At 35.5% G+C, this 13,927-nt stretch overlaps 1 protein-coding gene across 1 annotated transcript; it reads left to right on the forward strand.

Annotated features, from left to right (window-relative positions):
• Positions 1-7,261: 7,261 nt before the first annotated feature.
• LOC133317600 (MLP-like protein 43) lies at positions 7,262-8,027 on the forward strand. Its single transcript, XM_061519459.1, has 2 exons — positions 7,262-7,448; positions 7,753-8,027. Exons 1-2 carry the CDS (start codon positions 7,262-7,264, stop codon positions 8,025-8,027), a joined length of 462 nt encoding a protein of 153 aa, XP_061375443.1.
• Positions 8,028-13,927: the final 5,900 nt, after the last annotated feature.

The following is a 13,927-nucleotide window of genomic DNA, read 5'->3' on the forward strand; positions in this document are numbered from 1 at the left end:
TCCACTATGCAGGTGAAGGTTGTTGGTTTCGATTACTTCAAGGAGCTATATGTTGATGATATTGAGTTTAGGGATATTTGGGAGAAATGCAAGGCAGGGCCTTATCTGCAGTTTTTGATAGTTGATGGGTTTCTTTTTAAGGACAACAGACTTTATATTTCTTATTGTTCACTACGGGAAGCGATCATCCTCGAGGGACATTCAGGAGGGTTAGCAGGGCACTTTGGTGTTAACAAGACAACAAATTTAATCTGCGAACACTTCTATTGGCCCCGAATAGAGTGTGATTGTAACACCCCGTGTATACCCGATTTGTTAACATGTCATCGTATTAAGTCACGCTTAATTAAAAATGCGGAATATCTTTTTCTTTTCAATTATGACGTCATTAAACTTAGCCAAGTTGATTACTTAATCAATCTCATAAAACATCGCATGTATGTAAATTGCAAAAGACAACTAATTGAAATACCTCATAAATATAAAGTGAGTATCTAAGTCACGGATCTACAACACGTAGTCCGGACAATATCCTGATACATTAAAACAACTCAAAACTAAGATAAGACAAAGTCAATCAATGTGGCATGGACAATCCCCATGCTCACCAAATAAGGCAACAAGCCCAGCAAGTCTCAACAACAGCAACATAATAATAAAGCTAAAGACATAATAGCAACAAGCATATCCAGCATCTCGGCACAATGAGCATACAGATAAATATCAATCAACTAAGTTTCGGCCTCCTGCCGCTAGAGATCTCAACCCCCGCATTACCTGAACCTGAAATAAGCGCCCCAAACGTTGGGTGAGATCTCTGAACAGAAATCTCAGTAAGACAAGGGGTCTTCAAAGATCTTCCACCCTAAGCTCACTTACATGTGCAATATAAGTTCCAAAAACAGTTCAACAGTATAAGTTTTAAAATAGTGCAATGCAGCAGATAATCATGTCATGTGTGTCAATACTAATCTACTGGCCAGAGAAATGCAGGAATACGTCTATTACCCACACTAGTGCAAGACGTCACTTGCACCCACCCACAGTGTCACCGTCTTGTATGACGCCACATACTCAGGCTAACCGTCCAAGTGGAACAAGACATACATATTATAAGCAATTGCACATAAAGCTCAACAACATTTCAATTATCAAAGCATGTAAACACAACATGCATATAAACCATTCCCCTATGGGGTATGGTGGAACCACACAATGGCTAAACCGAGGACACGAAAGATTACCTTGCAGGCTAACAATCCAAGCCAAGAGTCCAACCAATCTCAAAGCCCAAACACAGCAGAATCACAATCTGTTTTGGGCCAACAATCATATCAAAACATACTCAACAAGTATAAGACACAAGGACAACGTTTTTCCTTTACATTTCATGTCTTCAGGCTTCTCACAAAGCCACAAGCCCTTAATCACTTGATTTTGGCTTAGTTCAATTATTACAGAAGTTCAACTTAACCAATCTAGGGTCCACAAACCCCAACACAGTTCTGTATGAACAGTACAGACACTGTCTCGAAGTTCTCAGAATATCCGGATATATGTCGGGGACATATCCGGATATCATATCCGGATATTCATATTCGGATATCTCAAAGCCCATATCCGGATATCATATCAGGATATTTCGCGACAGAATGCAGTTTCTGCATTCCGCGAGATATCACTCCAAAGGTTGGGTTTTTAACCCATTCCAACGTCCAAGCATGCATTTTTAAGTCCATTTAGGTTCATATACAGGTTGGTTACTTGTTTAACTCATTAAACATACCAAGACCCCACTTTTACCCATTAAAACTCATGATCAAAGTTGATGAACTTACCCAAGGCTCTCAAAACAGAACAAGGAAGGCTCTTGGAGCTCACTATGCAGCTCCCAGAGGGCTGACTACCAAGTGTACGAAAAATGAGCTTCAAGATAGCTCCTTTCTTCACAAAGGTTGCTTCTTGGAGCATCGACAAGGCAAGACAAGGCTCTCAGAAACCAAGAGTAAAAATGGCACCTTTGGCTCAAGGGAGTGAGGGAAGGTGAAGGTGACAAGAAGAGAGACACTCAGCTGCTGGAGAAGTCAGAAACTCACGCATAAGGCACAAGGGATGGCCCTAGGATCATGTGCCAAGGCCTTATATAGGCCACTAAAGTTTTAAACACATTGTATTAGCACTAATAGCTACGCTTAGCATTTTAATTCCAAATTTAGGATTCTAAACCTACTCATTTTTCTAAGATTTATCATGTTTTTATTTTATTTTTCGCAGCACCTTTCTGGTACGCGCTTTTCCATAGCCAATATCAGTTCTGGCACCAGTTCTCATTATTTTAACTTGAAACTTGAAATCACAGTCTTAGATATTATTCTAGGAATATTCCCACACTTATTATAATTTTTTGGGGTACTTCATCGGTACGCATTTAAACCGAGTAGCAGAACCGGTATCTGCACTTTTCGTCGTCAGAAAAGAGACTTTCATTTTTATTAATCACTTACTATATTTATTTAAGCCTCATAATAATTATTAGGGTCAATTATGGAATCATTTCCTAATTTCACAATAATTAATTAATTAACTTCTTTAATTAACAGTGTGGGTTCTTACAGTGATATTGCTAGACTTGTGGAGAGGTGCAGAGTTTATCACATTGCTAAAACCAAGGGCACTAATGCTGGATTATACTTACCCCTACCTGTTCCGACTGCACCATGGGAAGATATCAGCCTTGACTTTGTGTTAGGCCTTCCAAGAACCCAGCGCAATAAGGATATTATCATGGTAGTAGTGGATAGGTTCTCAAAGATGGCTCATTTTATCCCATGTAACAAGACTTTTGATGCTTCGCAGGTAGCTCGTTTGTTTTTGCAGGAAGTTGTGAAACTCCATGGTGTACCTAAGACCATCACTTCTTATCGTGATGTGAAGTTTGTAAGCCATTTCTGGTGCACTCTTTGGAGGCTGATGGGGACAAAGCTACAATTCAGTTCATCTCACCACCCCAAACTGATGGTCAGACCGAAGTTGTGAACAGAAGCTTAGGCAATTTGCTGCGGAGCTTGATTGGAGAGAATCTCAAGCAGTGGGACTTGGTGTTATCGCAAGCAGAATTTGCTTACAATAGATCACAGAGTCGCACTACAGGCAAGAGCCCCTTTGAAGTTGTTTATGGGCTTAATCCAACTACCCCTATGGACTTAGCTCCATTACCAGTACATAACTATTTCAGTGAAGATACTGAGGATCACGCCAAACGTATTAAGGAGTTACATTTGCGGGTCCATGATCATATTCAAAAGCAGAACATGAAATACAAGCAACAAGATGGAAAGCATAGGAAGCGAGTTGTTTTGAAGGAAGGTGATTTGGTGTGGATCCACCTTAGGAAGGAACCTTTTTTGGCTAACAGGTTTGGCAAACTTCAACCTAGAGCTGATGGCCCCTTCAAAGTGCTCGAGAAGATCAACGACAATGCTTACAAGATTGCACTCCCTGGGAAGTACAATGTTTCTGGAACTTTCAATGTTGTAGACTTGTCCCCTTATCAAAATGAAGATGAGGACCTGGTGTTCGAGAGAAACAATGAAGATTCGTTAGATTCGAGGACGAATCTTCTTTTGGCAGGGGAGGATGATGCACCCAAGCTGACTCGCTTGGATTGGGCTTTTCCATAAGTTATTTCTTTATTTAGGGATTTTTAATAATTATTAGTTATTTTCTTTTGTTATTTTAGATTATGTTCGACTGTGCGTTGATTGTGCGTTATCTCCTTTGATTGCGCATGATTATAGTTATTTACTTTTTTTGTTATTTTATTTTGCCTATTTAAGGCTTGGAGAACCCTATTGTTATTCAGTTGTGTTTTGGTTAAATAAAATTAAGAAAAAAGAAATAGTATTTTCTCACCATCCTTGTTTCGTTCTTCTTTCTGTTTAACCAATTGGTTACTGCTTCGACATTATTTGGTATCAGAGCTCTGGTTGTCACTTAAATGGCTGAACAGAACAATGGCGGTCGAGGTCGAGGTTGTGGACGACGGGGTCGAGGCGACGGCAGCGATAGAGGGCGTGGTAACACCCTTTATGGCGACGGCGAACAACCATACATCAACGCACGAGACGCCATAATGGCAGCAATGGTCGCTACAATGGCTGGCAGAACAAGGTAGACGAATTCAGGAGCTCGAACAACGAATTACTAACAAGGGTTTGGCGTTTTCTTGGGAGGAAGACGAAGAGAGGATTTTGATCAACAAAGTGAAACACTCTCACAAACCATTAGATTTTACACACAAGGAACTTCAATTTGGAAGATGATTTTCGTTGTTGAAGGAGGGTTTTGATTTATGGAAAATGATAGAGAGAGGAGCTTTTTTGTAGAGAGAGAGAGAGATAGCTATATGAAAGTTGATCTTAAAAATTATAAACGAAACAGAGGAAATGTGTTTTAAATAAGTCACGCCTTAGCTCGCCTGCATCTCGCTAAACATGTTTGCTGATTGTGAGCTCCACTGCGAGGAAACCTCTATCTCGTTGAAGCGAAGATTACATCGAGCATCATCAAATTTCGAATTTTCAACATTTAAATCCAATTTTTACATATTCTAATTTTTAATACGAAATGCAAATGAAATGAGTATAACATGCATGTTATGCTTTGGATCTTAGGATGATACTTTATGATGTAAAAAATGTGTTACACAAATCTACAAATCTAACCCATATACTTTGCTTCAATACTTGGATCTTCATATAGTTTCAATTTGAGATAATCTTCACCAAGCTTATTGACAACATCAAAATCCTTCAACCTTTAGCATATAGAAGATCCTTCACCTTAGGGCATCAAAGTTAGCTTCATAAACAAGTAAATGTCCATATCCTCATAATTTACTAAGATTTTATGTCAATTTACCATTCATAGTTCATATAATTCGTATCTAACTAATGAATTTCACAAACGTCATCTACCAATTTTCGTAAACAAACAAATCCATATCAAACAATTAGGGTTCCCACCACAAGTATCTTTGTCAAAGATCTTTCTTAGGTCATCATCATATCTGACAACCTTCAGGTTTATTACCTACTCCGCATTTTCTTTCTCCAGCTGCACACATGAATCAACTAAGAATAATGCATTACAAATTATTTATTTTTTCATATTTAGTACATATCTTATATTGCTTTTGTTAAACATATCTCGTTAACGTTGACATCTCCTTCACCTTCGCCAACCAATAGCCTCTTATTCTTCTTATAAGTTATAAACATAAGTTATTTCTTCTATGCGCTCGCTGAACTAATTACATGAGACTTAACATTCCAACTTATTGGCACCAAGTAGCAATGTGTTTCATGTTCGCCCATCGCTTAGTGCGGAGTTCTGTATAAGTAATTATAAGAGCTAAATGGATAAATAAATAAAGTTGCCCGTTTGAAAGAACTTTTTTTTTTCAGGAAAAAAAAAACGTTCTCAAGTTCGTTTGGATATCTACTTATAAAAAAAGCAGAAGTCACAAAAAATTTGCTTTTTTCATAAACTAAAAATTTTAGCGTCTAAAAAAAGCAGAAGTCAAAAGTCAAATATTTTTTTTCAAAAATTAAATATTTTTATAAAAATATAAATAGCTTTAACTTTTATAAAAAAACACTTTTAAAATAAAAAGACATAAAAGTTATTTTTTCTAGAAGTTCAAACAAACGAGCTCTTAGTCTAGTGATAAACGTTTAATCCTATTAATTGGTATCAACGCGAGCACCCAGGTTCGAGCAGTCCATGAAGCAATTTATGAGGTGCATTACAGGGGTTATTGGTCCCCAACAATTTCTTCTATGTGCTCATAGGTAGGAATGCCAATTTTCAATACGACCTGCTGATACGACACAAAAAATTTGTGTTTGGTTTGAACTATTTTCAAATTTATTTTGTGTTTCTGTTGACAAAAACTGATAGGAAAAAATTCATTTCGTGTTGCATATCAACTCGCTAAAACAAAATTGACTCACATTATTTATTTTTTACAAACTATTTGTGTTATGTTGTGTCATCTCGTGTCAAGCTGTGTCGTGTTAACTAGTATAATAAGTGACACACTATGATATTGATAGATTATTTGTGTTGTGTCATGTTGTGTCAACCCGCACAATAAATAAAACACTTTAAGGTTATTGAGTTATTCGAGTTATGTTAAAGTTTTAACTCATTTTCAATTTCATATTGAGTCTATTTGTGTTTGTATCAAATTTATATTGTCATATTGTATCAACCCGAATTACCACCTGTATTGATAGGTGGCTCTCACTCTATAAAAGCAAGAGATAATTACACGACGAATTCTAATGTGTCCAAATCATATAAAATTTTGACGTAACCAAATTTAGGGGGTGCAAAAGAATCAAAAAATTGAATTGAATTGTGAACTAAACTGCACTTAAAATAATTGATTTTTAAAAACTAGTTCATGAACGAACTGATTTTTAAAGAACCAATTCATGAATCGAACTATTTTTGAAAATCAGTTCAAGGATCGAATTATTTTTTTTTCTCTTTTCTCTTTTTTTATTTAGTGGTTTCTTTAATTTTTATCTTTATTTTTATAATTTTATTTCTTTAATTTTTTGTTTATTTTTTCTCTTTTTTTTTCAGAATAGATTCGACCCGAACCAAATCGAACCGTTTTCAAACCGAATCGAACCAGTTTCAAAGTGAATCGAACCTTTTAAATCAATTCTGTTCAGTTCATCAAAAAATTCAGTTTAATGCGATCCATGCACACCCCTAACTAAATTATATAAAATTTTAAGAAAATTTGGATATTACTATCATACAATTACAAAACATCCATGCAGCCTGTCTTAGTTTTTCCTCACATTGCTCCTCCCCCATTAAAAACACGAGATAATTATGATACAAAGTCCTCGGAACAATGAAAAACGTTGTCTAATCAAATATTATGTAAGCTAATAATCGGTCCAGCACCATTTTTCATATTTTAATACCAATTTAAAATTTACAAGCTTCACAGCTGTCTAGTGACGTCCAATCAATATATTATATTATAAATGTTTGAATCAATAATTTTATTTTATTTTTGTCATAGCTAGATTGCACAAAATCTGAAAACGCTAGTGAATAGAGCGATCGAACCAATAATTTAGTCAAGCACAATTCTCTATATAAGGGAATGCATTTCATTCTATAAGTCATCTCTGAATTCCCCTTCTCATATTTGTGCATTTTACGTAGCAAAGACATGGCTCTCAGTGGGAAATTAGAGACTGAGATAGAGATTCAAGCACCTGCTGCTAAGTTTTACAACCTCTTCAGAAAGCAACTTCATCATATTCCTAATATCTCAACAGATAAAATACATGGTGCTAAAGTGCATCAAGGTGACTGGGAAAATGTTGGTTCTGTCAAACACTGGGATTATACCATAGGTAAGGTTGCTACGTACGTTTGATAATTATATTACTCAAATTATTTGAAAGCTAATTTTATTTATGTGATTAATATTTTCTCTAAAATGACATCATTTTAGAATTTAGAAAAAATGCAAGGTATTTTAGTGAAAAATCACTATATAACTAGAAAGTAAAAATTTTAAAATACCTATATTGATTTTTCTAAACCACATAACAACGTGTGTTTAGGGTTGCATTCCCCTTTATTTATCACTCAAAATGTTGTCCCGGCTTATGTTATTTAATTTAACTTATCTTTAATACTTGTGAAACCCTGCAGAAGGGAAAAAAACAAGTCTTAAGGAGAAAATTGAAGCCATAGATGATGCTAACAAGTTGATCACTTATAGCCTCTCTGATGGGGAAATCAGTGGGAGTTACAAGAGTTTAAAGTTCACACTACAAGTGATTGAAAAGGCAAATGGGGGGCTTGTGAAATGGACCTTACAATATGAAAAGCTTAAACAGAATATTGTAGCTGCATCTCCTGATTCTTACATGGACTTCGTTGCTAAGGTCACAAAAGATATTGATGCTCATCTTGTCAAGGCATAGCACCAAAATGACACAAGAAGAAGAAGATGATCGTGATGAAACGGGTTTGGCTTAAGTTTAGGGAGTAAATAAAGCATCATGTAATAAACTTTGCTGTGTTGTTTGTAATAATGGTATGCTTCTAAGTCATCCATGCTTGTCTGTAATATATAATGGATGCTTGCTCAGTAGTCATTGCACTACATGCATGCCTCGACTGAATGCTTGTATACTCATTCGTGGTACTTTTGGGTATTGATATAAGGGTGCTTGTAAAATGTTTGCTATATAAACATAAATATGAGAATTAATTAATGTGGGTACTGGATATTGCCTTTGAATTAATGCAGTTAGGGAATTTATTATTTTATTTGTCTTGAGACTCTTTATTTTATTCTTAGTATAACCTGGAGGGTATCTCCATTCAACCTCCTTCAGTTATTTTAGGTATTTACATGGTTCCTGAAAGACTATGTCCAGCTACTAGAAAAAACTTGTATAGGGACGGAATTGCTATGAAAATTCTGTCGCTAATTTCATCCTCGCTACTACTTTCCGTCGCAAATTCTCTTGCAAAACGATTTTGTGAGAAAATTTGTGACGGAAAGTAGTAGCAAGAATAAAATTAGCAACAAAATTTCCATAATAATTCTGTCGCTATACAAGTATTTTCTAGTAGTAATAAACATAGTCTTTCAGGAACCATGAAAATATCTAAATTACTTAATCCGAATCAATATTCCCAACCCACGATGGCATTTATCACAATAGCCAAATTTAATGAGAGTCATAAATATAAAGAGCTAAAACCTTCTTTTAATACTTAAAACAAGCACTTGATATTAATTTAGTCTCGTAACAGAAAACTTAGTGCCTTAAACTCTAAAAACCTTCTTTTAATACTTAAATCAAGCACTTGATATTAAATTAGTCTCGTAACAGAAAACTTAGTGCCTTAAACTATTTCAGTCTGACACGTACATGTATACAGTTTATCGTTTTTTCTATTATAGAATATAAAATTATCTTCTACGACATCAAAATTACATCATTTTGACTTTTGAGGATTAAGGGAATCAATGAAGGGTATTATGGTAAAATTCATATAACAAAAACATCCTTCAATAATTTCCTCAACCCTAAAAACGATGTAGTTTTAGGATTGCATGAGATAACTTTATCTTATGTGATAGCAGAAATAATAAACCCATATATATGAGGCAAATGTATCCGTATAAATTACAATGTTACCCATATTTGTTGCTTTGTAGCTTGCTTCTTTTTAATTTCCTTTGATATACAAAAAAAAAAAAAAGAGTAGTTAAATGCAAGTAGAACAAAGGTTGAGATTGGGTATAAGACACATTATTCTTATATTGATGTAAGTTAATTGTATCCATGTACATATATATACATAAAATCATTTTACACTAGTGTATGTTATATTATCAATATTGGTCATCGTTCCCACTTATATTTAGCGGTTTTAATTTTCTAGTTATGTTACGTTATTGAATACAAGTGAGTCAATAATAAAGAATGAGTATAAGACTTCTTATTCTTATATTTGTATAAGAATAATTTGAGTTTCATGTTATATAAGATAAAATATTTCATATACACATAAAAATATTTTGGGCACATGGGAAGTCATAACCATGAAGTAGCAGATGAAGATCACACACAACAGAGGGGAAGAGATATATATGGTAGACGGGGAGAGAGAAAGAAGGCCAAACCAAGATGGATGAAAGACTACCTGGTTCTGCAACGTGGAGGGTAGGTGGCATGAAGTGGATTACTGGAGTCTTGTGTTGTTGGGCCATTAAACAATTAAAAGCACAGCTTATTAGGTTAATTCCTTGTGTTGTTTTGGGCCATTAATGTGTGTAGCCCTGTTCTTTTTTTCTTTTTTCTTTTTCCTTTTTTCAGTTTTGCGTCTTTCCTTTTAACCTGCACGAGAGGAGCATTTTCATTTAGCCAAATACTGTATAACACTTTTATTAATCTCATGTTAAAAGAGATAAATTATCTCATATCATAGAGACAAATTTGTGGGCTCCACCATCTGAAAAATAAAAATAAAAGAAAAGAAAAATGTGACACAGTTATAGAAGGGTATGTAGGAGAGAAAGTTATCACATGTAACATAAGAGTAATTTTTCCCGTAGCATAATAACTTCTTCATCCTTATTTTTGGAGTTGATGGCAACCTCTAATTGCCGTTGGTGGTGTAACTTTTATTGTTCAAACTTTCTAATACAAATTGATATTCATTATCTATTAGTCCCACATACTTTTATGTAGGTGTAGGAGATAATTTTATCTTCTACAACATAAGAAATATTAAACCAATAATTTAAAGTTTATTTTTTATCTCATCCACACTGTTGGTAATGAATCACGAGGAGCCAAATTTATTAGCGAATTAATTATTTCGGACATGGCGGCTAGCATGCAGTTTATCCTTCATGAACCAGTTGAAAACTAATTATTTGTATATTGTTACATATACCATTCCACAAGAATTCAAAATATTCAAGACACTTTCATCAATGATGAAATTTCTAATTAAACAAATATAAAAAGTTGGTAATTTGTATGCTCAATTAAACCAGTAATTTTATATTGTACTTATTGTTTTTATGGATATTTAAAAAAAGTTTATTCTATTTTTAGTTTGAATATTTTAGATGAGTCATATTCTTCAAAATATTCTCAATTGTCTTCGTCCTTTGCAATGAAGGACCTTGACCCTGCAAAGCAAATTCTTGAAACCAAGATTATTAGAGACTGTCAAAGAAAACTACATTGGCTAAGTCAAAAAATTATATCGAGAAGATCTTGAGTAGATTCAACGTGGATAAAGCCAAGACAGTGAACACCCTTCTAGTGTTCAAGGTCTGATGAAAAAAAAGATAAGATGTTGAAGATCTCGTACCAGTCCAAGGTCGGAAGTTTGATGTACGCAATTGTATGTGCAAAACTCGATCTGGCGTATGCTAATTGAATGGTGAGTCGGTATTTGTCTAATCCTGGCCGAAAACACTGGAAAGCCATCAACTGGATCTTCAAATATCTCAGAGGAATGAAGAACTTGTGCCTCCTGTAAGAACCTGCATCGTTAATTAAGGAAAATAATTAATTAAATGTGTGAAATTAGGAAATAATTCTATAATTGACCTTAATAATTATAAGAAGGCTTAAATAAATATAGAAAGTGATTAAGAATGCTGAAAGTCGCTTTTCGGACGAAAAGTTCAGATACCGGTTCTGCTACTCGGTATAATTGAGTACCGATGAAGTATCCCGGAAAATTATAAAAAATGTGTATATGTCACTAGAATAATATATAGGACTTGTAAAACAATTTTCAAGTCAAAATAATGAGAACTGGTGCCAGAACTGATAGTAGCTATGGAAAAACACGTACCGGAAAGGTGCTGCAAAAAATAAAATAAAAATATTTCAAATCTTAGAAAAACAAGTAGGTTCAGAATCCTAAGTTTTGGATTAAAATGCTAAGCGTAGCAATTAATGCTAATATTGTGTGTTTAATGACTTAAACCTCTATAAATACATAACTTGGCCCAAAATCCTAGGCACCTTGCATTCCTACGTGACTTGTTGAGGTGGCTGATCAGTTTGCTACTGTTCCATTGCTCTCTTCCATTGTTCTTGACCAAAAACTCAACCAAGTGATCATTTTCTTGATTGCTTCTTCACTTATACACCTTGGGTGAGTGGGAACTATCATGGGGAGTGTGTGGTGAGCTCCATTTTGAGTTGGGGTTGCTGTTTTGGGAGGTTCCTTGGGCTGAGTTCCTTGCTTGGGTTTTGGGAGCCATTTTCCTTGGTTGTGGAAGCTTCAAGGAGCAACCTTTGTGAAGAGAGAACCATTGTGGTGTGCCATTTTCATGCACCTTCAAAGTCAGAACCTTTGAGACAGTTTGGAGAGCTCCAAGAACCATTGTTGCTCTGTTTTGAGCTTGGGTAAGTGTTACCAACCTTTGATCATGAGTTTTGATGATTAAAAGAGATGTCCTGGCATGTTTAATGAATTAAACAAGTAACCACCCAGTATATGAACCTAAAGAAGTGTAAAAATGCATGTGTGGACGTTGGAATGGGTTAAAAACCCAACCTTTGGAAGGATATCTCGCGAAATGCAGAACTGCATTCTGTCGCGAAATATCCGGATATGATATCCGGATATAGGGATCTGAATATCCGGATATTGATATCCGGATATCGGCATACAGATATCCGGATATTGATATCCGGATATGCCCCCGATATATATCCGGATATTCTGGGTTTTCATGAACAGTGAAGGTGTTGTTCATACAGAATGTTATTTTGGGTTTGTGGACCCATAATTGGCTTCTGTGGACTTCTGTAATGATTAATGTAAGTCAGAATCTAAGTGATTAAGGGCTTGTGGCTTTGTGAGAAGCTTAAAGACGTAAAACGTAAAAGAAAGGCGTTGTCTTTGTGTCTTATGCTTGTTAAGCATGAATATTGATATATTGTTGGTCCGAAACAGATTGTGATTCTGCTATGTTTGGGCTTTAAGCTAGTGGTGACTCTTGGCAGTGGATAGTTAGCTTGCAAGGTAAGCTTTCGTGTCCTCAGTTTAGCCATTGTTGGTTCCACCATGTCCCATGGGGGTATGGTTATATGCATGATGTTGTTTTCACGATATATTGATTTGTGAAATGTTGTTGAGCTGTTATATGCGAGTGCCTTTATGATATACATGTGGTGTTCCACCTATACGGTAAGCCTGAGTATGTGGTACATACAAGAGGGTGAGGCTGTGGGTGAGGTGCAAGCGATGTTCCTTGTACTTATTATGGGGTTGTAGACGTACATCCTGCATTTCTCTGGCCAGTAGAATAGTTAAAACACACATGGCATGAATATCTGTTGCACTGCATAGTTTTGGAACTTATACTGTTAAATGTTTTTGAACTTATATTGCTCGTGTAAGTGAGCTTGGGGTGGAAAATCCTTGAGGACCCCTTGTCTTACTGAGATTTCTTTTTAGAGATCTCACCCCACGTTTGGGGCACATATTTCAGGTTCAGGTAATGCAGGGGTTGAGACCTCCAGCGGCAGGAGGCTGGTGTTTAGTTGATTATATGCTGTTATGCTGCTTATGTTGGATGTTGGATATTGACTGTTGCCTTTTATATTTTTAGTTTCATGATGTTATTGTTGAGACTGTTGTGGGGCTTGTGCCTTATTTGGAGAGCATGGGGATTGTCCATGTCACTTTGACTTGACTTTATGCTTAGTTGTTTCTAGTTGTAATTAATAATGTATCAGGATATTGTCCGGACTACGTGTTGTAGATCCGTGACTTAGATACTCACATCTATGTTATGAGGTATTTCAGTTAGTTGTCTTTTGTAATTTACATACAGGCGATGTTTTATGAAATGAATTAAGTAATTCAACTTGGCTAATGATAATGACGTCATAATTGAATAGAAAAAGATATTCCATATTTTTATATTAAGCGTGGCTTAATACGATGATATGATAACAAACCGGATATATACGGGGTGTTACACCTCCGCTTTGGAGAAAGTAAGGCCGAGTTGGAAGGCTTTACATATGCTGATTTAGGGTGACAAGCAAACTCTAGAAAGCCAATAAAGGGTTTCTTAATGACATTTGCAAGAGGTGTTGTCTCCTAGCAATCAAATTTGCAAAAATATGTTGCACTATCAACAATCGAAGTTGAGTATATAGCAGCAACTGAAGCTTGCAAGAGATGATGTGGATGAAGAAGTTCTTCCTTGAAATCGACCATAAGTAGGATAAGTACGAGCTGAAGTGTGATAATCAGAGTGCAATTCACTTGGCAAAGAACTCGAATTATCGCTCACCACTAAACATATTGATGTAAGATA

Source organism: Gastrolobium bilobum, unplaced genomic scaffold, assembly GCF_033153095.1.
Source record: "Gastrolobium bilobum isolate Gb01-03AN ecotype WA unplaced genomic scaffold, APGP_CSIRO_Gbil_v1 utg21772, whole genome shotgun sequence".
NCBI lineage: Eukaryota > Viridiplantae > Streptophyta > Magnoliopsida > Fabales > Fabaceae > Gastrolobium > Gastrolobium bilobum.